Source organism: Rhamphochromis longiceps, linkage group LG1 (assembly GCF_057381845.1).
Source record: "Rhamphochromis longiceps isolate RC_006_pf linkage group LG1, R_longiceps_female_GT1.1, whole genome shotgun sequence".
Classification (NCBI taxonomy): Eukaryota; Metazoa; Chordata; class Actinopteri; order Cichliformes; family Cichlidae; genus Rhamphochromis; species Rhamphochromis longiceps.
In genome coordinates, this window is record NC_140557.1 from 33,302,169 (window position 1) to 33,325,759 (window position 23,591).

Sequence of the window (23,591 nt, forward strand, 5' to 3'; positions counted from 1 at the left end):
GTGCATGGAAGTTTATTACAGTTTGTGCAGAAGTTATACAAACACAAGATCTGATCTAGGGTGAAGATTTGATCCATTCAGTTACCCAGATGGATAAAGGTATTTTCAAAATCTGTCCGACTCCTGTTAACCTCCCCTTAATGCTTTCTTTTCTTTTCTTTTATGTCTTCTTCTTAATATGATTGCTTTTTGTCGTCGCTTGTATTTTTGCAGTTGTGTCGGCAGAAGGTAAAAGTAATACTCATGTAAGGTGCAGCGGCATCTGAATCTGCTTTACCCGCATTTCCATGGGTCTTCCTCAACAAGAGAGAATTCTGCAGTGTTGCCATTTTTGCCCATGGTGACCTGTAAGCAATTATCAAGAACAACTAACTGTTGTGACCAAGGCACTGTTACTGACAGACTTTCAGTGGTTGGGAGCAGAGAAACCATTGCTTCATTACATGTTGGCCATTGACCTTGGGGCTGAGTTTAGTTAGTCCCCGACAGACAAAAACACGTTGTCATGCAGTGATAGACAAGTACATTAAGTCATTTTTCCAGAGTTGGCCATGTATTTAATGGATTCTCTCCCCAACCAAATTACAATAATGATATTCATCACTATACAGGCAATGAACGTGAATAATTTTTTTTTTCTGTTGTTTGTTTAGAAATCTAGCTACAGTATAGACAGGAGGCATGAAACAGGCATTTCTTAAATGAATGCATCACTTTGGATGATTGATGATGATATGGAAAAAACAGCAGTCTTTATGTATACCACTGGCTAAAATCACTTTGAAAATATGGTTAAAAATGTAAGAACTAATAATTTGGTCAGGGCTACCATAAATACATGTCCAATTAAGTAAGCAAATGAAATAAAACAGAAAAATATGCCACATGTACGAGACAATGAATTAGATTAGTGTTGAGCCTTTAAAATAAACTGATTCAGTTTTTATAAACAATAAGAACAATGTATGATGTAGAAGTGAACAAATTTTGATAAACCTGGTATCACAAAAACTGCTTTTTCATATGATCAACAGGTGAATAAATAAATATAAAAAAAATATTTATTTAGCTTTTCACCACTTTAAAGATGACATTTTTCAGTCAAGAATGACTTTTACTATTCACACAGACACCAATATGCCAACATAGGAAGCCACAGAGAAAAGAGTAACAGACACAAAAAGAAAGACAAACACACAGCTGGGAAGGATGCGCTACATACAGGTCTCTATGTCCGTTAACGTGAAATGTACCTTGCAGTCGTCTATCAACACTGAGTTGTGGTGAGCGTACATATTCTGGTTGGTGTTATTTTCAAAGAACGATTGTGTCTTTGCCATCTCAAAGTCGTCCATCCGGACCTGCTGGGCGTCAAAGGAGTCAAGCTCGTCTTTGGAAAGGTGGTACACGATGCCTGCTCCATAGGAGTCCCCAACCACATTAACAGAGGTACGGAAACGATCCCTACATGTTAAAAAAAACAAAAAGAAAAAAGCACTAGATGAATAAAAACACCATCCATGCATGCATCCATCAATTGTCTACTGCTTATTTGGGGCCAGGTTGTGGGGACAGCAATCTAAGCAGTGACACTCATATCTCCCTCTCCCCAGCTACCTCCTTCAGTTCTGGGGGAACACCGAGGCATATACAGGCCTGGGTCTACCCTGGTGCCTCCCTCGGTCCTCACCCAGGAGATGCCCAGGAGGTATCCTTGTCAGCTCAAATCACCTCAGCTGGCTCATTCTCGAGGAGTAGCAGCTCTACTCCGAGCCCCTCCTGAATGACTGAACCAGCCAGCCTTCATAGAAAGCTCATTTCCTTACTTGTATTTGTGATCTCAGTGTTTGTGACAATCCAGAGCTTGTGACCACAGGTGAAAGTTGGGACGTAGAGCAAATGATAAATCTATAGTTTTGCTTTTATGCTCAGCTCTCGCTTCACAACAATGGACTGTTACAGCAGCACCAATTAGTTTGTCAAATTTCTGCTCCTCTCTCCCACCACTTGTGAACAATACTCCAAGATTCTTAAAATACTCCATTCCTTACATAAAATCACTTTATTTTGTTTTTAGGGAGTTTTAAATGATGATTCATTTTATCAAGGGAAAAAAGCTAAACCTAAACCTAATTTGGCCTCTATGAAAACATAACAATTCCCCTTGCTAAATCATGAATTAAATGTGATTAACCACATTTTTGGTAAAGCAGGGTTCAGTTTCACTAGTCAAACCGAGGCCTCATTCCTGCCACTCCTGATAAATCAAGAAAGCTCATAAATAAAAGCCATGATATAAAGAAGCAACTTAGAAACAAAGTCACTGACACCTATCAAGAGTTCCAAAGCCATCTCTAAGGCTTTGGGACTTCAGTAAACCACAGTCAGAGTCATTATCCACAAATGGAGAAGACTTGGAACAGTGCTGAAGCTTCCCAGGAGTGGCGGGCTGACCATAATTACCCCAAGAGTGCATCAACCACTCTCTCAGGAGGTCATAAAAGAACCCAGAGCAACAGCTAAAGGACTACAGTCTTCATATGCCTCAGTTAAGGACATAGTTCAAGTTGCAACAGTGAAAAAAAGGCAAAAATGCCATACATGGGAGAGTTCCAAGGCGAAAAACGCCTGCTGACCAAAGACAACATAAAAATCATCTTGATGGAGACTTAAGAGAAAATATTCTGTGGACTGATGAGATGAAAGTCTTTGGAAGCTTTGAATCCCATTGCATCTGATATAAAACTAACACAGCATTTCATAACGAGAGCATCATACCAACAGTTAAACATGGTGGTGGAGGTGGTAGTTTGATGGCCTGGGGCAGCTTTGTTGCTTCAGGACCTGGACAACATGTCATAACTGAACCATGAATTCTGCTCTCTACCAGAAAAAACAGGAGGAGAACGTATGGTCCATCAGTTCATGCCCTGAAGCTCAAGCTACCTTGAGCAGCACCTCTGAATAGCTAAAAAAAAAAGAAAGAAAACAACCTCTGAATGCAAAATGAAGGCTCTGGAGTGGCCTAGTCAAAGTCTGGACTCTTTAGATGCATTTAGATGCTTTGAAATGATCTTAAACAGGCGGTTTATGCTCAAAAACCATCCACTATAGCTGAATTAAAATAATTCTACAGGGAAGAGAGGGCCAAAATTCCTCCAAGGCAATGTGAAAGACTCTTGCTGTCAAGGGTGGCAAAGCCAGTTATTAGGTTTAGGTAGGTAGGTAGGTAGATTTGGATAGCTTTTTTCTTCTTAATAAATGAAAGATCATTTTAAAACTAAACTTTTACTCCAGTTATCTTTGTTTAAATTTGTTAAAGATTTGAAATGCTGAAGTGTGACAAATCCCCCCAAAACAAACAAACAAACAAACAAACAAACAAACAAACAAACAAACAAACAAACAAACAAACAAACAAACAAACAAACAAACAAACAAACAAACAAACAAACAAACAAACAAACAAACAAACAAAAAAGATCTAAGGAAAGGGGAAAATACTTTTTCATGGAGCAAATGTGTAGGTGCTAGAACTTTAGACATTTACTGTGGTTATGTGTTTTCTGAAACAATACAAATATTTCACTGTGTGACTCAATTAAATGGTTTTTCATTAAAGAACTTAAAACCATAACAACCACAGTTATAACAGTGATTACACATGTTAGAGGCCAGTAAAACAGGCACTCTACTCTTTTAATATTAGCAAAAATGTGTACATACAAATAAAATGATTACTTTAGCACATATGCTTGGGAAATTTACAAAAAAAAAAGATTACTTATTTGACTACACGTGATAATATATAGCGGGAAGGATTTGTCCTTATTATTGTAACATCTAAAACTGCTTACATAAAATTTAAAAAGTAAGAACATTGAATGGTGTTAGAATATGTCTGCATGCTTTTGTCATGATAGCAGTGTTGATGTGGCGCTCACAGAAGCCAGTCGACAGCAACCAGGAGGCTGATGTCCTGAGTGGGCAGCCCTACTGCTGTTAGGATCAGAAGCATGGTCACAAGTCCAGCACTCGGGATACTAGCTGCTCCAACACTGGCCAAGGTAGCTGTCATGCTAAATAGGAGAAATTTTCAAGTGTAAGGTTTTAATACACACACATCCTTACTATCTGTACACAGCTAACACCCTATACTATCTCTACAAAAGGTTTTATGATGACAAAAGTATTTTGATAACTAAGTATTGAAACTGGGAACTGTAAGAGTGTACACTGTCTAAGTAAATTTAAACCACAACCTTATTCTACACAATGACTTTTCCTGTAAAGTGAAGAGGGATAATGCAATAAAAGAAATAATGTGTTTTAGTAATTTGGACACCATGTCCATAGGACAAGCTTTTACAAGAGTGTGGACGTTCTCCCCTGTCTCCCCAGTTTGGGTTGAGAAATGGTGACTGTGTAGGCTACAGCATGACTGACAATGCTTTTATACTAATCAAAGAACAGAGGGACTCCTTGTGTCCTATGGATAGGAGGACTGTAGGCTTACCTTACGGTAACAATCTGGCCCCAGTCGAGGCTGATGCCATTCATCTGAGCGATGAAGATGGCAGCAACAGCCTCATAAAGTGCTGTGCCATCCATATTGATTGTAGCTCCCACCGGGAGGACAAAGCGTGTCACTCTCTTGTCAATGCCCAGGTTTTCCTCTAAGCATCTGAACGTAACAGGCAAGGTACCAGCACTGTGGCAAATAAAACAAGACGAAGCTTGTTAATATGACATGAGAATGAGATTCAGCTTGGAAATTGTGCACCCAATTTGACACTATAAACGTGTAGGAATAAAGAACTCTGCAACAAATAATAGACTGTCTGTTGAGAATTAATTTGCCTGAATCACTCTTTATATTCCATTGATTTTTAAATTTAATTGCACCATTCTTCCATTCAAAATGAAAATAATTTACTCCAAACTATGGTAATTTGATTCATATAAGGTCTTTCAGGCGTTTTACTTTTGCAAACAATCAAAAACTTTAACTTGTTTGAATTTAAGACAGAATATCATAGAAATAACCACAGCTGTGACTCCAAACTTGCGTGGCTTCTTTCTTCTAAGGTTGTGGAATGGTGAGCTGGAAGGAACTGGGAAAAAGCTGAGCTCACCGCTGTAGAGGGAAGCGTGTATCTGGTGCCATTAATAAAACATGGAGATATTCCATGTGGAGGCAAAGTGAGAAAGTGTTGCTAGCAAGCTAATTCCATAGTTATCACTCCAAAAAAAACGGTTGCCCTGATTATTTAGCATCTGTGATGGAGTATTTATAAAAGTATTTATAAAAGCATATATCACATTGAAAAACAAAGCCTGATTTCTAGACAGGGATACTGTGGTCCTCTGAGGGTCAAGGAGTCTGAATTCTACAATGTTCAACACAAACAGATGCAAAATTCCCCATACCTGGACGCTGTTCCCAGTGCCGTGACCCAAGCCTGGAATATTCCCATGAAGAACTTGTAGGGGTCTTCTTTTACTATTATAAAATATATCAGTGGAAGAAAAATTCCTCCATGTATGATAAGGCCCACTATCACAGTAACCATGTACATTCCCAGTTGTCTTGCAACCACCTCCAAGTCAGCAATAGAGATGATTTTTCCACAGATGAGGCAAGCAATACCAACAGGGGAATACCTGAAGACAGAGTGTGTATTTTGGTTACAAATATGTCAGGCACAGGAAAATATAGTATATAGCATTCATGTCTGTGAAGGTTCTCAGTCATCCAGGTCATTGTAGTCAAATGAGCTTGCAAAGAAAAGCGTCTGGACTTCTTTAAGTTGCTTGAAGACGTTTCACCTCTCATCCGAGAAGCTTCTTCAGTTCTAAGGTCAAATGGTGGAGAGTCTGGTGAGATATCTGGGACTCTCCACCATTTGACCTTAGAACTGAAGAAGCTTCTCGGATGAGAGGTGAAACGTCTTCAAGCAACTTAAAAAAGTCCAGACGCTTTTCTTTGCAAGCTCCTTTGACTATATAGCATTCAGCTTAGATCCTACAACAAGTTGCTTCATGCTGTACACACATATATGTATATATATATATATATATATATATATATATATATATATATATATATATATATATATATATATATATATATATATATATATATATATATATATATATATATATATATATATATATATATATATATAAAAGAGAATAAATTGTTAGGAATAGGCAACACAGTTTTGCTTTGATTTAGCAGCATGTTGTTATTCAAGTGGTTTGATAGTGTACAAGGCTCCTGTATTTACTCGAGAGTCTCTTTTCAAGCTTTAATGTTCCCCACAATAGAAGCTTTAGGCCAATCACTGGGCTTTTCAATCCAGATAATGAAAGTATTAAAGAGCAAAAATACTTATTATGGAAACCAACGCAACCTGTTGAAATGCATTAGGAATATCCCTTCAGGGAGTGGCGTTTTAGTGTTAGGGGCTTAAAATGGAGTGGGGTGAACTGCAGGTGGGGGGCATGTACTTTTAAGTTCTGATAGCTTTTTTCTACCTTTTAAAAATTGGGGCCTGCAGCTGTTTTAACCTTGTGTGGAACAGTGCTTGTGATGAACTGAACTTACCACATAATTGCACCAACGAGCTTCATAACAATCTCATTGAGTACGTTGAAAAACTCCAACATTAGCTTGGCCTTTTCGCCCATTTTCCCCATAATAACTCCAAAAGCAACAAAGAATCCAATTAAACCTGTAAGACACGGAATATGATAATTTAGTATAAATTAATAGAAAGTTAATCATTTTACTTGCTCGGAGGAAGAATTATTCAGACATATTACTAGACAGCAAAGCAACATTCTGCTATGTACAATACCTAATTTTAGAATATATAAAGTACATTTGTATGTATTGTAGACTAAATCTAAAGTGACAGGCAACCAATCATTCATTTTAAGTACTGTACAGAATGAAAGGCTGTCCTAGGTGTTGGGAATGTTCAAAATACCAACTAGAGCATTTAGTTATAGCATTAATGAAATGAAATGCAAACTAAATACAAATTAAAGTGTGTAAAGAAAATTCAGCCAATGTAAAGTTATAAGTCTTTCCTAAGTTGGTAATAATGTTAATAAACATGAGCACAATGGAGAGGGAGACACCCTACATTAGGCGCCCCTGGTGAGGAGCTCAAAAATCTGTGTTTGCAGACACAGATGCCAATCGATGCCTTTGTGTTATCTGAATGTTTCCCTTTGATGATGGAACTTTTTTTTAAAACAGAACTTTTGTTTTACATCAGTAACCCTGCTAAGTGATTCCATTTATGCACTGGGCGTGCTTTCAAACCTACCCAGGACATTCATCCCACTCTTGAACTGAAGTGACCTTTTGACTGTGAACTGCGGAGGTGCTCTGGTCCTGTTAGTGGGTACTGGTACTTTGGTGGTTACTGTCTGGATCTGGACAGCAAGCAAAGAAAACAAGAATCAGTTGGAGGAACTGACATGTGAATCACATTTTTGCGGTGGACGAAGACCATCTGTGAAACTCCTACCTGCTGGAAACAGGCCTGCACTAAGTTCTCTGGGAAAAGATTTCGGATGAGATCAAATAAAGCATCCACACTGGACACATCGTCGTTCTTCTTTCCCTGTCCAAGATTGGCCCTAAGCTTGGGGTTCCCGGGATGGATGGCCAGCACCAGGACCACTCCTAGGACAGCCGCAATCACCGTTGTCGACATATAGTACACCATGGCCCTGGTGCCTAGTCGCCCACTGGATTTGGCATCCAAACCAGCTAGTCCTGTTGGCAAAGTATGTTTTACAGGATATAATAATATTTACTCAGAATGACAATAATGAATCAAAATAGGCACTAAGATGTCATTAAATTAATCTGTTTAAATTAATCGGCTACTGTAACCAAATTGCTAAAGTCCTTCCAATAAGAGCAGCATGTGGCATGTGAGCTCTAAAGTCCACTTTCAGATACATTAGGATAACATACAGATGGGAAATAAATCAAGTGATTTAGAAATATTAAGTATGAAGTCCAGCAAGGAGTTAGGTCACAGAATGCCATTAGAACAGCTCAGCTGCGCTGTGACAGTCTCAAACTCTGAACTTGCCAATGATTGATGTTTAAATGAGTGCAGTAAAGAGTGCCATCTAGCATGACATGTTTTCATCATAAGATAAAGGTGAGGACTAAGTAACCTTTTACTGATGGATGCGACTGCGGTGGCAAAATCAGGAGGTGTGTAGGAATAAAGGGTTAATGTTCTTACTGTAAAACTGCCATTTAAGTATGAGCAAACTTACAGTGCTTAACAAATTTATTAAATCAAGTATCATAAAACTAAGAAATCACAAATATTTCAGACATCTGTAAAAAAACACATTTAAAACGTAATAATTATATTGCTATTTGTTAGGCAAACAACAAACTGAATTCGTGTTTTTCTACCCGAATTTGAGCCAAACTTCTCTGAGAAGTCTGACATTATCAAGCATAACATTCAACCAATAAAACTAAAGTTTGCTTTTTAGGAATGGAAGTAAATAAATGCATCTTGATATAAAAAAAATAATGATAATAATCATGTGCTTTACTATTTTCTGTATGTTTACTAAAACACTAACATCAACAAACAAATTATTAGATTTTATAATTAAAAATATAATTTGGATTTAAGAGCATGCACACACTGATGGATTAACCATTATAGAAACATAAAAACTCATTTGATTTATTGGTATTGCTAGTTTAAAGCAGCTGTGGCCATAATAAAAGCACCGTATCAGTCTGAGAGAACACATTTTGCAACTAAAACTAAAACTTAGGGAAACATAACTGCTGTAAATAATGATGGGGTGTACAAAAAAAGACATTGTGCCACAGAACTGAATCTTTTAACTAGAGACTGATACAGTATCAGTTTGCTAGTATTATTTGCTAATATATTGGTCAGCAATATTTAGTTTTCTTAAAAGTAATTTGATATCTCATGTTGTAACCTCGGATATTTTTGAAATGAATAAATATAAAGCTATAACACAACTATAAGGCATAAAAAGGTCAAACACAATCCTATATTACAGTCATTCTGCTCAGCTTGTTAAAAAAACACCTGGCTCACAGGGAACTTACTGTAACTGTGTCTCTATGCTTCACACCAATGCGACTTTCAGCTCTATTTTTTTCTTTGCACAGTAACAGACTGTGGCTCATGCATTCACTAAAAATAGATCCCAGTGTAGAAAAACAGTAACACCTGTGTACTTGTGCAGTATGAAATCAACAAAATCTGTTCTGTGGCTCTTTTTCCTCCCACTGCTCCCCCCCCCCCCCCTTTTTCTTCTTCTTCTTCTTTTTTTTCTTTTGCCAAAATGTAAAAAAAGCAATTTTAAGATCATTTTTTCCCCAGTTTACCAGGAAAAAAAATACACCCACTCTCACATCTCTGCTGTTGCGACTCAACTCCAAGGTAACAAGTAGCACCGTTGACCTCATTTCACGACAGTTGTCAGCAAATTCAGCAGAACATCGTATGTTCGAGTTACTGTGCCTCACCCACCTGTGACCAGACTGGAAACAACAAGAGGCAAAATAAGCATCTTCAGCATCCTCATTAGGATCTCTCCAGGAAAAGCAATGATCATTATAACATCAGGAGGGAGAGGTGATATGTGCCGCAGAAGCATTCCGGAGATGGAACCCAGAAACACACCTGAGACAACAAATAAAAAAGAAAAAATCAAACACAGAGCCAGTCATTTGTTTAACATCACCTGTCCTCCCACAGTCACTGTGTCATAGTATTACTTGTAGAAAGGTGATAAAGTGTGACAAAGTGTGAAAAATCAGACTTAATAAGGTTGCTTATTTTTCACCTTACAGCAGCTAATAAAGTAATGACACCAAAAATGTTATCACCTTGACTTCAGTCTAAATATTTTTCCAATTACCGTACATCTGTAAAAAGTTTGCAGGGAAAAAGCTCCAAAGGATGACATAAAAGTTACTGAAGCTTGTAAACTATTCTTCTTATACACTGAAATTACGTTTCAAAGTTAGTTCCTACTTTAGCGTTTTGCACGGCAGTCTAAATGCAATACAACCTAGGCTGTCATGGCTGCCTGCTAGTTTAACATCAAGAAAGAAGCTGTGAACATTTATGCATTTAAATGGCACTCAGGAGCACACAGTGAGAGCACTGATAGAGCAAGAATTAAAAAGGGAAAAAAATATTGGCTGCTTTTTTTACATTGAGTGGAGGGGATTTTTTTCCCTCTTTTTCCCCAAAGGTGATTTTCTTCTAGAAATGCAGTAAAGGTCAACTGCAGCTGCTTCACTGGTCGGAGCCAGGTGTTGCCATTCTCCCCTGACTGCGTAACCTCGGGGCACACGATGAGAAACACCTGCCTCTTATCTGCTCTAACAGCTGATCAGATGTGGGATCAACAACAGGAGGTTCCATTGAATAGAATTGTATTTATTTATTTAATAGGAAAGGTATTGATTTGTTTAGTTGGATTTTGTACTAAGAAGGTCAATAGACTCTGTGTACTTTAATGGGGAATATCTGTGAATGACGTTAACATGGCACCGTGCTTGCGGCGTCTCTTGTTTGTTTAGTTGTTTTTCAATATTTTCTTTTTGCCTAAAATTTCCTTTACAGATTGTTCTCAAAAAGTGCACAGTACAGTTTACGATAGTTCCATTTACACAACACAAAGCTTTTGCAGCATGAGGAGAACAGTGATGGCTATGACAGTCGAAATATCCTATAGCTTTTTTTTTTTTTAATATTCTTCCATCACGCACCAAAACATTGGTCTCATAAGAAAAATGGAAGGAAGAAGTTCCTTCTGTACTCTCTGGGCAGCGTTTGGCAGTTGACACACAGTGATGGATTGGTATGTCGACATACCTTGCATGATGATCCAGATGAATCTAAGTTTGTGTAAATACCATCATGATGATTACACTACCTATATGTATTTTAATAAGTTCCCTGTCATAGAAGAGCCCAATAAAACAGACTGGAAAAAAAAAAGATCTGATAACATTTTATTAACCTGGCATCATACCTTACAGGATGTGAGGCTTTATTTGCTTTTATTTATTTATTTATTTATTTATTTATTTATAGGGTCACTTCACAGGCTATAACAACTGCTGGAAACTCAATCCTCATTGCAGATTTCTATCGTTGCCCTCCTGCTGACAACACCTGCACTTTTCCATCTGCACTTGGAAACCTGCCGTTCATCTAGAACACAATTTCTCTCACTCTGTTTTAAAATCACCCATGAAGCATGTATCCAATAGGGACAGTTACAGTGTTTTTTCACATCTGTAAGCTAAAGGTCTTGGACAGCCTAAAACTGCACAGTGTAAATGTAACCATGAATAAAAGCATATCGTGGAGGAATGAATGTAAATAAATAACTTACCAAGGATGGTGAGAGTGAGAACCATGTTCTTCATAATCTTATCACAGAGGGTTCCACATGGATTCTCAGGTGGGTCTACCCCTGGTCCCAGATGGCTCTCATCCATCCTGACCTCAACTTGCTTCTGCATTTTGTTGGCACTGGAACAGGTAAAGAAGGAAGATGTTATAATAATAATTGAGACCCATCATGACATCTCCGCCACACTACTATGTTTTTAGTGTAAAGCAGAACAAATGCTTAGTAAACAAAACTGCATTGATTTGTAGCTAAGAGAACACATAATCAATGTTTAGATTGCACTCAGATAAATTGTAATTATAGCTGAAATGCAGGAACACTCAAGTGCGATGTCCGCACGTGTTAATGCAATCTCACATACTGAAAATATATAAAAACAGTAGTGTGTGAATAGATGAGAAGGCACGAAATGTCCTTGGGCAGGTTAGTTGAAAGCCACTTAAAGATAATGCTGTTGTCACTGTACTAGCAACTACTGCTAATGCAGTAACGGTCAGCACAGATGATGATGGGCTCTATGAATCTCACTGTCCCCCCATATCCAGTTGCTCCTCATTGCAACTGATTGACACCGTAGAGGGGGCTCATGCCCATCTACTGTATACACTCAAGTTTCAACAGCCAAAGGAAGTTGCAGTTAGAAGAAGTAACATGAATACAACCCAGTGTGTTGCAGGTTCAAAATCTGCGAGGAAAAGCTGGCAAAATAAGGAAGAAATTGTGCTTGTAATTGATATTACACTTCTGGACAAAAGCACTGGGTCACCGACACACTACACCCACAGGAGTTGCTCAGTCATGGAAACGCATACCAGAAAGCACCTGATGCACGGTTTTTGTGCTGATGCTAAAACCACAGGAGGTTTTATTAGTCTGCATTCAATGAGTCACCAGAGCTGTGGCGACTTCACTGTCCACTATGTAACTCCGCACTCTGTGTGTTCTCCTGCTTTGCAGTAAGACCACTCACAGTTAACAGAGAGTATCTGGCAGGGAAGAAATTTCACAAACTGACTGTTTGCAATGGTAGCATCCTCTTATGGTAACTCACTCAAATTCAGTGAGCTCTTTAAAATGACTCATGCTTTTATAAAATTTGTAAGGGCAGACAACATGGCAAGAGGGTTGGTTTCATCACATGGTAGCAAGAAGACTGAAAACACCTGAATTCAAGGACTAAGCCCAAGGGTGACCCAGTATTTTTGTCCATAGAGAGTATGCTGAAATACTAGCTGTTAAGAGAACAGATGGCTGGATGGATTGATGCTTCTATGCTTCTGACATGTTTCTTGGTTCGCCTCTGCTGATCAGTCTCTTGTCTCCAGGAGCTTTTCTATGTGGAGTATGAATGTGCTCCCTGTGGCTGTGTGGGAATATTCTAGTTTCCTTTCACAGTTGGAAGACATACATACTGAGTTAAATGGTGATGCTATTCTGGGTAAAATACTACCTCTATATTTAATTTAAACAGAGAGCAATGCTCTGTTTAAATATATGAGTAACTTTGACTTGAGGTTTAAAGGTGTTTGAGTGGTCAGCAAGTCTAGAAAAGAGCAAGTGGCTAGCTAAGTGCTGGAGTTTTCTGCAGCTATTGTATAAAAATACAAAATGTATATATTTGCTTCACTGATTCATTTTTAGTTTTGAGGATATTTTCTTGGACATGGTGCTTTGTGTTAATTTCAGATAATGAGCTCATCCATCTGACTATGTACTTCTTTATTTTACTACCTTTTGATGCCTCTGAAGCAACAAGTATCTCAGGTTTGTTGTGGTCTGGAGTAAAGCCTCTTTGACTTAAAGATCAACTCTCAGCTGTACAGCCTTTAAATCCTGTAGAGCACAGACGTACACAGTTATGCAACAGCGCGTGCCTGTGTCATTTGGGCAACCATGACCTTGATGACACGAACAACTGGAATGATGTTTTAAAACAATAAACTCTAGAAAAATCCCTTTTCACCTACTAGTTAAAGTATTTTAAATATCCTGCAGATGAAAATTCACGGGTAACAGGAAAGACAAAGCTTCAGTAATGTGTCATATATGTATATCTGCTAAATCAATAGCATATTTGATGATTCATTATTTAAAAAAACCCTTCTGTCTAAGACATGTAAGTGGGCAGGGAACATGCAAGGTAAGGACAGAACAACTGCCAAGTCAATCATGCCTGTCTGATACACTGTGCTCTGGCATTAATGACATGTAAGCCTTTTAAAGAGGATAAATTTAGCACTTCAGGCATTCAAGTGATTGAGTTATGCAACAGACAAGGGCTTCCCAGGAAAAGTCAAAGTGTCACCACTACCTACCTAAAACTGTTATGTATGCATGTGAATGCTAACTTAATCTATAGTTTGGTATTCAAAGCGAATTTCTTCTTTTCTGCAGAAGGAGAAAATCAAAAGCACTGGACAAATAATTGGATGTGAAAAATGAGTAAGCAGGGTTGGACAGTGACCTCACAAGTGAAAGGTCTTCTGGAAAGTGCAGGCTAGGTAATAATTTTATGCTTTTACCATTAAAAGAAACACACCCCTTCAATGTGAGGTTGATTCAGAGCGAACTGAAGAATAGAACAGCAACAATGAAAAACAACGTTATCTACTAAAACATCACCAAGGACAGCAGGTCTACTGTAGCTGTACAACAGACAAAAGATTGTCCTTATAGCTTTTGTTTCTTAAATGCACTTACTGTATAATGCATCAAGCCCGTGCATAAAGTTGCATGATCCTTTGGAAAGTTTCACAAAAATTGCTAAAAAACATATGAAAAAGTATTTTGAAGACACACCGTTCACTGCCGTTACTCATCTCATGAACTACCACCACATCACTACATCCTGCGAATTGTGCTTACCAGTTGGTTTGTATGCTGCTTGAAGTTGGAATTGTACTTGTAGAGAGGCACTACACAACTACTGACTTCAGTGAAAAAATTAACAAAATCATGGCTCATGCATTGGTAAATCCTCCAATCAAAGCCCCCCCAAAAGTATGTTTTTCTCCCTTTACACAAAAGCACCTTCAGTGCTTAAAATTCTGCAAATGACTTCCTCTTTAGCAATTGATGTACATCCACAATCACAGATGCCCGTTCATTCAGCTGCAGGAAGGTGCATAAAGGTGACTAACCTGGAGGTCTGACAGAAGCCTCCCAGACAGGAGGGGTGGAGTCACCTTGCTAAGATTAGCCAGAGAGTGGAAATCCTCGTCGCCATCTTTATTTTGTCCCTTCTATTTTTGCGGGTTTTTTTGTTTTTGTTTACTTTGTATTTGAGACAGAAAGGTTGCATGTATAAGTCCTTGGGGCAATGCAAATATGCAAAGTCTATTCGAGAGTATATAATTAATACTTTCAAATTCAGGGGCTGCACAAATACCATTCTGTACAACCCATTTTACTCATAATGACAGTACTGTAGATTTCATCATTCAAAGCCTGCTTTTCATGGCTGACACCTTTCATAATAGGAGTACTTCACAAGCTCTATTAACCAGTTTTTTAAATGTAAATGTACATTTTGGTGGAGATTAGGTAAAATCATAAGCATGGCCGTTTTACATAAGCAGTGCTGCTACCGTCTTTTCCCCTTGAAATTTTCAGCTTCATATGGCTCATGCTGCTATGTATTTATATCAGGTGCTGCATTTAATAATGGCTAATCAAATGTGGCCCGCTTATTAGTACTGCCTTATGGCTTGTTGCAAACTGATTTATTTGTAACATGATTTCGCTTGAATGTTAATCGCATGCTTCATTAGTACATTTGTTCAATTAATTGAAGGGTTTATGTCAAATTCTCAATTAATATTAAGCAAGAAGTTTAGAGTAAACAAAAACTTCCAAATTAGTCAGCAAAAAAGCTTGAAGGAGAAGTCATTTAGCAGAATAACGCTGGTTTATTAGAGCATAAGGGAAAAACTGATTGCAGCTTTCGTGTTATTTTCATTTTGGAATATTTAATCAGACACAAATTAACACTCGTGTTTGAGTAAGATTTTGTGTCTCTCGTCAATTTTAAAGGCAGTTTTAGCATGCAGGGAGCGTCTGTCGGAGTCACAGCTTAAAAACAACAAGACTGAGATGATTGTATGACTTTGTTGAAGGAAAAAGTAAATCAAAGTAAATTAAACCCTATATATGTCTGTTATAATCCAATAACATAACACTGAATGTTTCTCTAATTCTACCGTGTTTAAATCAAGCAAACTTAGCATAGCAACAGCAGCAGCAGGTTATGCGTTTATTTGAGGTATCTGCAGAAGCTCGTGTGTTTAACACAGCTTCGACATTGATTGGCCCCAGTCTGATTGTTCTCTTGCTGAAAGTTCTTTTGGTCTAACAGGGTGACATGAACATGTTACATGCACTCATTGGTAGCAGGACTCCAGCCTTTATTTTAACAAATTAAAAAGAAAGATAGAACAAAAGTGTTGGAGTGATTGACTTTAGGTGGAAAAGATGATTACAGAGATGTGCATGATATCAGAGGAGCATTTTAACAACTTTGATAGTCGTCACACTGGCGAGAATCAAAGGAGATTTTTATTCAAAGGCTACATAGCTGTTCTAAGAAGTTGGCCTATTTTCCGCGCAGTTTGCAGAGTTGCTGGTTATAAGACAGAGTGAGGATTCCAATTACGGAGCTGCTCTCAGAGCATGAGCTAGGAGAAGAGATGGAGTCAGAGCACATGGCAAAGCATTTGTTCGTGCAACTCCGGACCTAGCCCCGCCTTTTTCTCCTCTCAGCAACAAGCCCGCCTCATGCCGCAACACCTGACAACACAAGCCACGCTTAGACTGCAGGTGTCTATAATTAACTAATCTGTCCTGAGCCGCCCTAATCCAGTGCACATACACACCGAAATGGATCAGGCACACTTGGAGAGCAAGTCTTAAGCTGTCATAGAATAAATTTCATAAAATCATTAAGATATCTTCTTTGAATTCCACAGCTAGATGGTAATATTATCAGATTTAGGAAAAATAATAATAGTAACACTCACTAATTATAAAAAAGAGCAAGCTAAGAACACCAAGCCCCACCCTTATCACAACTACTACTGCCCCTTCCAATCTACACAAATACCAGCCATTCTTACATTTGCAATCACTCCTGACTGCAGTTTGCAGTGCAGATGCTGAATTTCACCGCAAATAACCACAAGTCTGATTTTATTTTTAATTGTAATATTTGGTTTTGCAATTTAATGACATGCACGTTAAAATTCAAGCAATTCCAAGTGTCTACTATTTGCATTCAGATGTGCAAACTATATTTGTGCTGACCTCAGCTATCTAAAGACAAATTCAGTAAACCAAATGGCCATTTTATAATTGAATAAATGTTTAACTGAACAACTTATTGTTTGATGAGCAATAACATCAAGTGCGTAAAATTTAGAACAGCTGTTTCTTTTAATCTGATGAAAATAAAGCAATAGAATGGTGTGCACAGCTTGTAAGAGAATTACTATCAAATGGTTTCCTTATTGGTTTAATGTTCATTAGTTAATCAGGTAGCTATTGTGCATATAACTGAAGAGGATAAATCAAAGCCCAGGAACTGTGGGTTAGGGTTTAACAGTAATTGTTGTTGTCGCTAATGGGCCAGAGAACGAATGGCACAATGAGCTTTGGAGTATTTATATTCAGTTGCAAATGTGCAACACAAGATGCATGAATGCTCTTTTTATGTTTTTTTCTGGAGTCTGCATGGAACATGCAGGCTTAGGTGGTGAATTGAAGTTTAAGGTCCGAGCAAAACACCAAGTTGGTTCATCATCAAGTGATGAAGTGTGAGATCATGGGTATATACTTTGTCATGGATCCCAATTTCACTGTTCAGTCAGGCTAACAGTAGCAGATCTGATCAAAAAGTAGACAATTACATCAGCAAACAGTCTGTATTTATTTATTTTTCACCCCAATCAAGGTCGGGGGTTCGATTCCCCTGAACAGCAACCCTGAGGTACCCCTGAGCAAGGTACCGTCCCTACACACTGCTCCCCGGGCGCCCAGTGGCTGCCCACTGCTTCACTGAGTGAATGGGTTAAATGCAGAGAGGGATTTTCCCCACGGGGACCAATAAAGTACACTTTCTTCTTCTTCTTCTTTAAAGTTTGGTTGAATGAGTATTATGGATAAAGCATGGTGGCAGCATGGTGGCTGGTGGTTGCAGCGATTAGCACTGTTGCCTCAAAGCAAGAAGGTCCTGAGGTCAACTCCACCACCTGGCCAGGGTGTTTTTGTGTAGAGCTTGCATGTTCTCCCCATGTTTGCGTGGTCCTCTCTGAGTAATTAACTCCCACAGTCCAAAGACATGCAGTTAGTGGCATTAGCTTAATCGAGGATTCTAAACATGCCCATAGGTGTGAATGGCTGTCTATCTTTCTGGGTTAGCCCTGCGTCAGCTTGGTGACCTGTCCAGGGTGTACCCCACCTCTCACCCTATAGTAACTGGGATAGGCTCCTGCCTCCCTGCGACTCTGATGAGGATGGGTGGATGCGAATAAAGTATGCTTTTAACTAAAACCAAAGTCATTGCTACACAACTTATAATAGGACCCCTGCTAGTATGTTCTCATATTTACGGGACATATTTTAAGCAAATTAAGAAAGGAGGAATAATTGCCTCTTTTTTTCTTTGTAAATGCTACAAGGTCAAAGGAATACAACTTTACTGTAGTGCTTATTTCTACAAAACACACATTAAGTGAAAATGAGTAATTTCAGTAGGATTTTTTTTCTTTTTTCTTCTTGGAAGAAAATAAAGTCCTGTACAAAGACTAAATGTCTCATCGAGACAGATGGCATTTTTACTGAATCACATTGCAATGTCCGAGATAGATATGCAGAATCTGTTCTATTCAGAGAGTCAGAGGAATACTAAATCAAAGCACTTTATTTCTTTTATGCACCAAGAAGAAGTAATGAAGTAAGTTATGTTTTTTATTTGTCCTTTGAATTTTCCTTTACTATTGTGTATGGTTTTGCCTTGACCACTCATTTGTATTCTGAGCATTTTCAAACTAATAACACACACAAAACAGTCACCACGGTGTTCTGAAAAATAGCTTTGACACTTCAAAGATATAACAGCAGCACGAGACTTTAGTGTATAGACACCGCCAATCAGTCACGTCTGCTCACATCCTGCAAATACTTTTATCAAGAGATTCTGTGTAGAGAGCAAACCAGAGATAGTCTATGCAAAATGTTCACTTAATATCGCAAAACATGACATCTGAGAAATCCATCTTGTTTAAAATATGTGTTGTAAATAAATAAATAAATAAAAATAATAACTTAAATCAGTTCATGATAGTTTACTACTGTAACATCCTCAATTGTAAGTCATGACTGATGGACTTGATGATTTATTTATTATTTGTTGTTTTTTTTAACAAAGACATGTATATGCCTTCAAACTGCAACAAGCTAAATGTCATATAGAGTGAGTGTTGTCACTGGCTAACAGCAGCCCATCATGCTTTGCATAAGTATGGATTGCAATCATGATTTACCACTACGACTGATGATCATATTTCAGTGATGATTTTAATGACACGTGTCTCGTAAGAGCAGGATTTCAGTTGGATCCGAGCCAGGGCTTTACTCCAGCTCCTGATTATGAGAGTTAATTGCTCTTACTTATGCAGGAGATGTACAATTAAAACATTTCAGATCGGATAAGGGGCTCTTGACTGGCTCTGCCATCATGCTCTCCACTTCAGAATGAGAAGCAGAGGAGGAAATGCTGTTTCTACTCAGACTCGTTTCACAAAGTCCACTTTTCCCTCATCGCACAAACTCAGGCAAAATAAAGCTAAATTATGCACATGCGCTTCTTTCCTGTTCTACCAGGCGTTGGACAAGAAGACTGATATTATTTTTTTTTGTCACTTTGCATTCAGATGCTGAAAGTGTGTAGTCTGGCACTAGATGCAACTGGCACTGATAATAAACAACCCATTCATTAGCTCCAAAATCATAAGCATACCATGTGTCAGGTTTTGTTTTGTGCTTTTTTTTTTAATAAGGAGGCATCATGAATTTAGGAGCTGATGAAAATGACTTACACCTCTTCCCACGCTGCACCGGTGTGACGTGTTTTATAGACAGTGATGACATTTTCAGTATCGCATCTGGTCTTTTAAAATCATTTCAACATCTGCTACCAACTGCACAACTGAAGCTCACTTATAGAAAACTGGGGGAAAAAATCTAAAATGAGTGTTTGCATCTGTAAATTATAGTATGGCACATGTCAAAGTTCCTCTTGGTGCTTTTCAGCCTTCCTGTACTCTCTGTGCCTACTGAGAGTAATTGCACTTTTAAAGGTTAACAGTTTCCCTTATGCCTGGGGTCCTGAATAGACAAATGGAAGAGTTGGAATTTTAAGCCACAAAAAGATTTTAACTAGGCAAAAGACTTAGAGGAGGTATTGATTTAATTGTAGAGTAGAGAAGGTAATTCTACCCATTTATGAAATGATTAAAAACAGATTATTGTTTCATAACCAGCTCGCTTTTCTTTGCTATTGTTTTTTAGTAAGTCAGTAACTTCTGCAGATGCTCATCCGAAGCATCCCCATATCGTAGCAAAGAAATGAGAGATGAAGCTCTGATCCTTTTGCATCTGTGGAACTTTAGTTAGGTTTAAATATACAGTAGCTGAGCGTCACCTATAGGAAAAAGATGATGAAGTTCTCAGTGATTATAATAATACTACTTGGTATCAAAGGCTACTTAAATCTTTCTTGAAAATTTCACACACAGCGTTAAGAAACAGGAAGTCGCTACTCTGAATGGTTTTAATAATGTAGAGTGTTTTGCAATCTGCTTCAGCTCGAATGTGCTTGGACATGTAGTCCCAGACAGGAAATCCCTGACAGTTGTATCTTCAGCTTGATCTTTTACCTGTAAATGTCATGGCATTTACAAGGGCTGCCAGCCAATAGAGAGTCCTTTAATAATACTAAAACAAATGAATATTAAAAACTAATAGAAACTAATGTATAACAGCCATCGAAACTACTGAAGCCACCCTGGACAGGTTTGGCAGTCAGTCACAGGGCTGATTTATAGAGACAGACAGCCATTCATGCTCACATTTAGACCTACCTTTACAATTTAAAGCTGCCAGCCAGACTTCCATGTCTTTTAACTATGCCAGAAAACTAGAAGAAACTGGATAAAACCAAACCCAGGACAGGGGGACATTTTAAGCTGCATATATGAAGGCTCCAGTCTGCCAGGACCCAACATAAATGGGCACTGTGTGCAGAATTTAAGGTATTTGCATGACTGCGTCCAAGTCTTCTGTTGCACCAGTTGGAGGATTTTTATGTATTTCAGCGTATTTTCATATTTAATCAAATACTGCCACTTTGTTAAAGGCACTGGCATCTCAGAGATGTGCCCAAGATATTTCAGCATATTCTGCGTAGGCGTTGGTGCAGTAAACCAGGTCTTGGCAATAGTGAGATGGGTCTGACTCCAAACTCATCACATTTGGATGCTTGTTGAGCAACCCCTGGCATCATGTTTAAACACACTTTGTGGCCTTAAGTGCAGAAGAAAAAGGGCACATTTAAACCTAAACCACTACTTCTTAAACTTAACCTGAATGAAGAACAGTTTAGTTAAAGCTGTAACAGCAGCAGCCACATTTCCCTCCCTCCAATGGTAATATACTAAAAAAAAAGTTGATAAATATTTTAAACCAGACTATTCTACAGCACTTTTGACCAGGGCCCACTACTGCTTCGTCACCCTTATTAGCTTACACTCCCTGACAGAAGAATTTTAAAAAACACTTTTTTAAAATTAAACTAAAAATAGAAGTGGGATTTGCAGTGTAGCCCTTTGGGATATCCTTCTGAACGTCATCCCCTTGCAGCCCTGTCTCCAGTTGAAGAATGTGGTGGGAGTCAATCGCACAGAGCAACAAATCTTTAATAATGCACAGTTGGCCAAAAGCAAGCAGTTTTCCATTCCTCTAAGAAACTGTCAGCTACATAAAATGCATTATGATTTGTTCCTCTCTTCAGATGTGAGATGTAAGTGATTCGTTTTGTCTTTTAAAAGGATATTTGTTTGTGGCTTAATTCAAGTCTTTGTGGATGGATGATTTTCACTGGCTAGGCACTTTGTCAGTATCCACTGCTGACCTACAACAAACAATTGCCCTAAGAGCAGATGTGGGAATACAACCAAGCACCAAACATTACATTTAAAGTATACCTAGGACTCTGTCACAGCACTAAAAAAAAAAACAGTTTGCAGATTTTTCTTGCCAAATAGTTACAGACAGCTTACCTCACTGTGACCAAAAAAGAACTTTTCCTGACCTTGAGTGGACTCCATATGTAGTGACTTGTACACAAACCTGCTTTCCAGTTATATGCCTATGAAAATTTCCTGTAAAACAAAGGAGGGTGTTGTTATTCACCTCTCCTCTTCCTTAGATGTAAAGTGCTCACCTGTGGAAGTCTTCTCCTTGATACATTTATCGCCTTTCCTGCTCAGCTTCCTTGTAAATTTCTTTAAAACTGAAGCAGCATCAAGATTCTTTGGAGAAAAGGTAGCTGCTTCAGCGGGATCCACCTACTCTAAGGTATGGAAATCCAAGCAAGCTAAACAAACACCCTGCACATGCACAGTGAGCGCACTGATGCACGCACAGAGGGCTGTGGATTTGAGATTAGAGGTCAGTACCTCCTCTCAGGTGTGGCTGTGGTGTTCTCTCTTTTAAAGAGTAACAGAAGAGCAGACTTTCCACCCATTTTTAGCCTCATGACATCATACAGTAAAATGGAAACCTTGGGAGACCTGTGACATTGCAAAACTCAAGGTTTCCAGTTAAATGTAAATAATAAGAGAAGGGGCTATGAGTGCATTTGCAATATTTGTTGTTGAGTAGGGTGGGTTTCTCGACAATTTCTGAATGAGCAGTAGATTCTTTTATGCGTTACTGTCTAAGGCATTATAAATAAGAATATTGCATTTTCTCTGGTATCTCAAGATCAGAACTGCAACCATAAATAAGACGGCCAGCAGTTGCTTTAATTCTTGCAGTTCTCCCTGTAAGTTGCAGAGACCAACTACTGTGCTGCTCACTGTTTAATTGGCCAGCCTGAAAGGTGTCCTGCACAAAGCTGTAGAGAGCACAGCGGATGTCTGTGTCTCAGGAGTAAGAGCTAAGTTTAGCAAATCCTCTCAGTGTGTTTCTCAATGACAGCACATGTTGGACGGTCTTGCAGAGAAACTCACGAATGCATAACCTTACATGCCAACATGCTGCAGACACACAGGCACTGCTCATAGCGTATGTGCTGTGACAGATACATGCGCACACAGTGTGCTTCCATGCATCTGGACACATGCACAGATTGTAAATAAGTGCAAATTCAGGGAATTGTTTCTCAGTGTATTTTCAAGTACTGATAATGATGACGTTACTAAATTTCAGCTACGAAAAAAAAGCAAACAAACGCCTATTTGCACAGCTACACTCATCTTTAAGATGGTCAGAGGTATTGAGCCTTAAGTTGGCAGAGATTCAGTAACTTGTCAAACTTTACTTGGGTGAAGAGAGCGAACAACAGGGTGGAGATTGTAACTGGGCTCTTTTGCTTTGAGAGACGTATTGAAGTAGCTCTTATTTCAAACTCCTGATTTGTGACGGTCAAGTCCATTTGAGTTTTGAGACAGACTCTAGAGTTTGATCGAGAGAAACATTTTCTTAAAATGATCTGTGAATTACAAAAAATAATAATAATAGCAATTTCTTTTTTGTCAGTGATAATGCCAATAGCATGATTATACGCTACACTATAACCAAAGGCGCCAATATTCTTACCTGTGACAGTCAAATAATACTATTTAAACATCAGAAAGTATCTTAACCCTCTCTGCCTCTGGTATCAACACAGCCTGAAGGTATGCCTTTTGTCATTTCTCCCAAGTACATCATTCTATTATTCAATTTTTTATGCCTGCCAGTGGAGCTGGGCGATATGACCAAAAATATTTATCACGATATACATTTGAAAATTTGCAATAACGATATAACTGACGATATAATTGACACTAGACAAAACACTT

At 38.4% G+C, this 23,591-nt stretch overlaps 1 protein-coding gene across 1 annotated transcript; it reads right to left on the reverse strand.

The window, feature by feature from the left end:
• slc1a2a (solute carrier family 1 member 2a) lies at positions 1-22,131 on the reverse strand. The gene is made up of 11 exons (XM_085412119.1): positions 21,968-22,131; positions 11,452-11,591; positions 9,570-9,722; positions 7,545-7,795; positions 7,341-7,449; positions 6,611-6,737; positions 5,431-5,664; positions 4,517-4,711; positions 3,945-4,079; positions 1,254-1,464; positions 1-345 (listed from the first exon to the last, which is right to left on the reverse strand). The coding sequence occupies exons 1-11, from the start codon at positions 21,991-21,993 to the stop codon at positions 274-276; spliced, it is 1,653 nt and encodes a 550-aa protein (XP_085268245.1). The 5' UTR covers positions 21,994-22,131; the 3' UTR covers positions 1-273.
• Between the last annotated feature and the right edge of the window lie 1,460 nt (positions 22,132-23,591).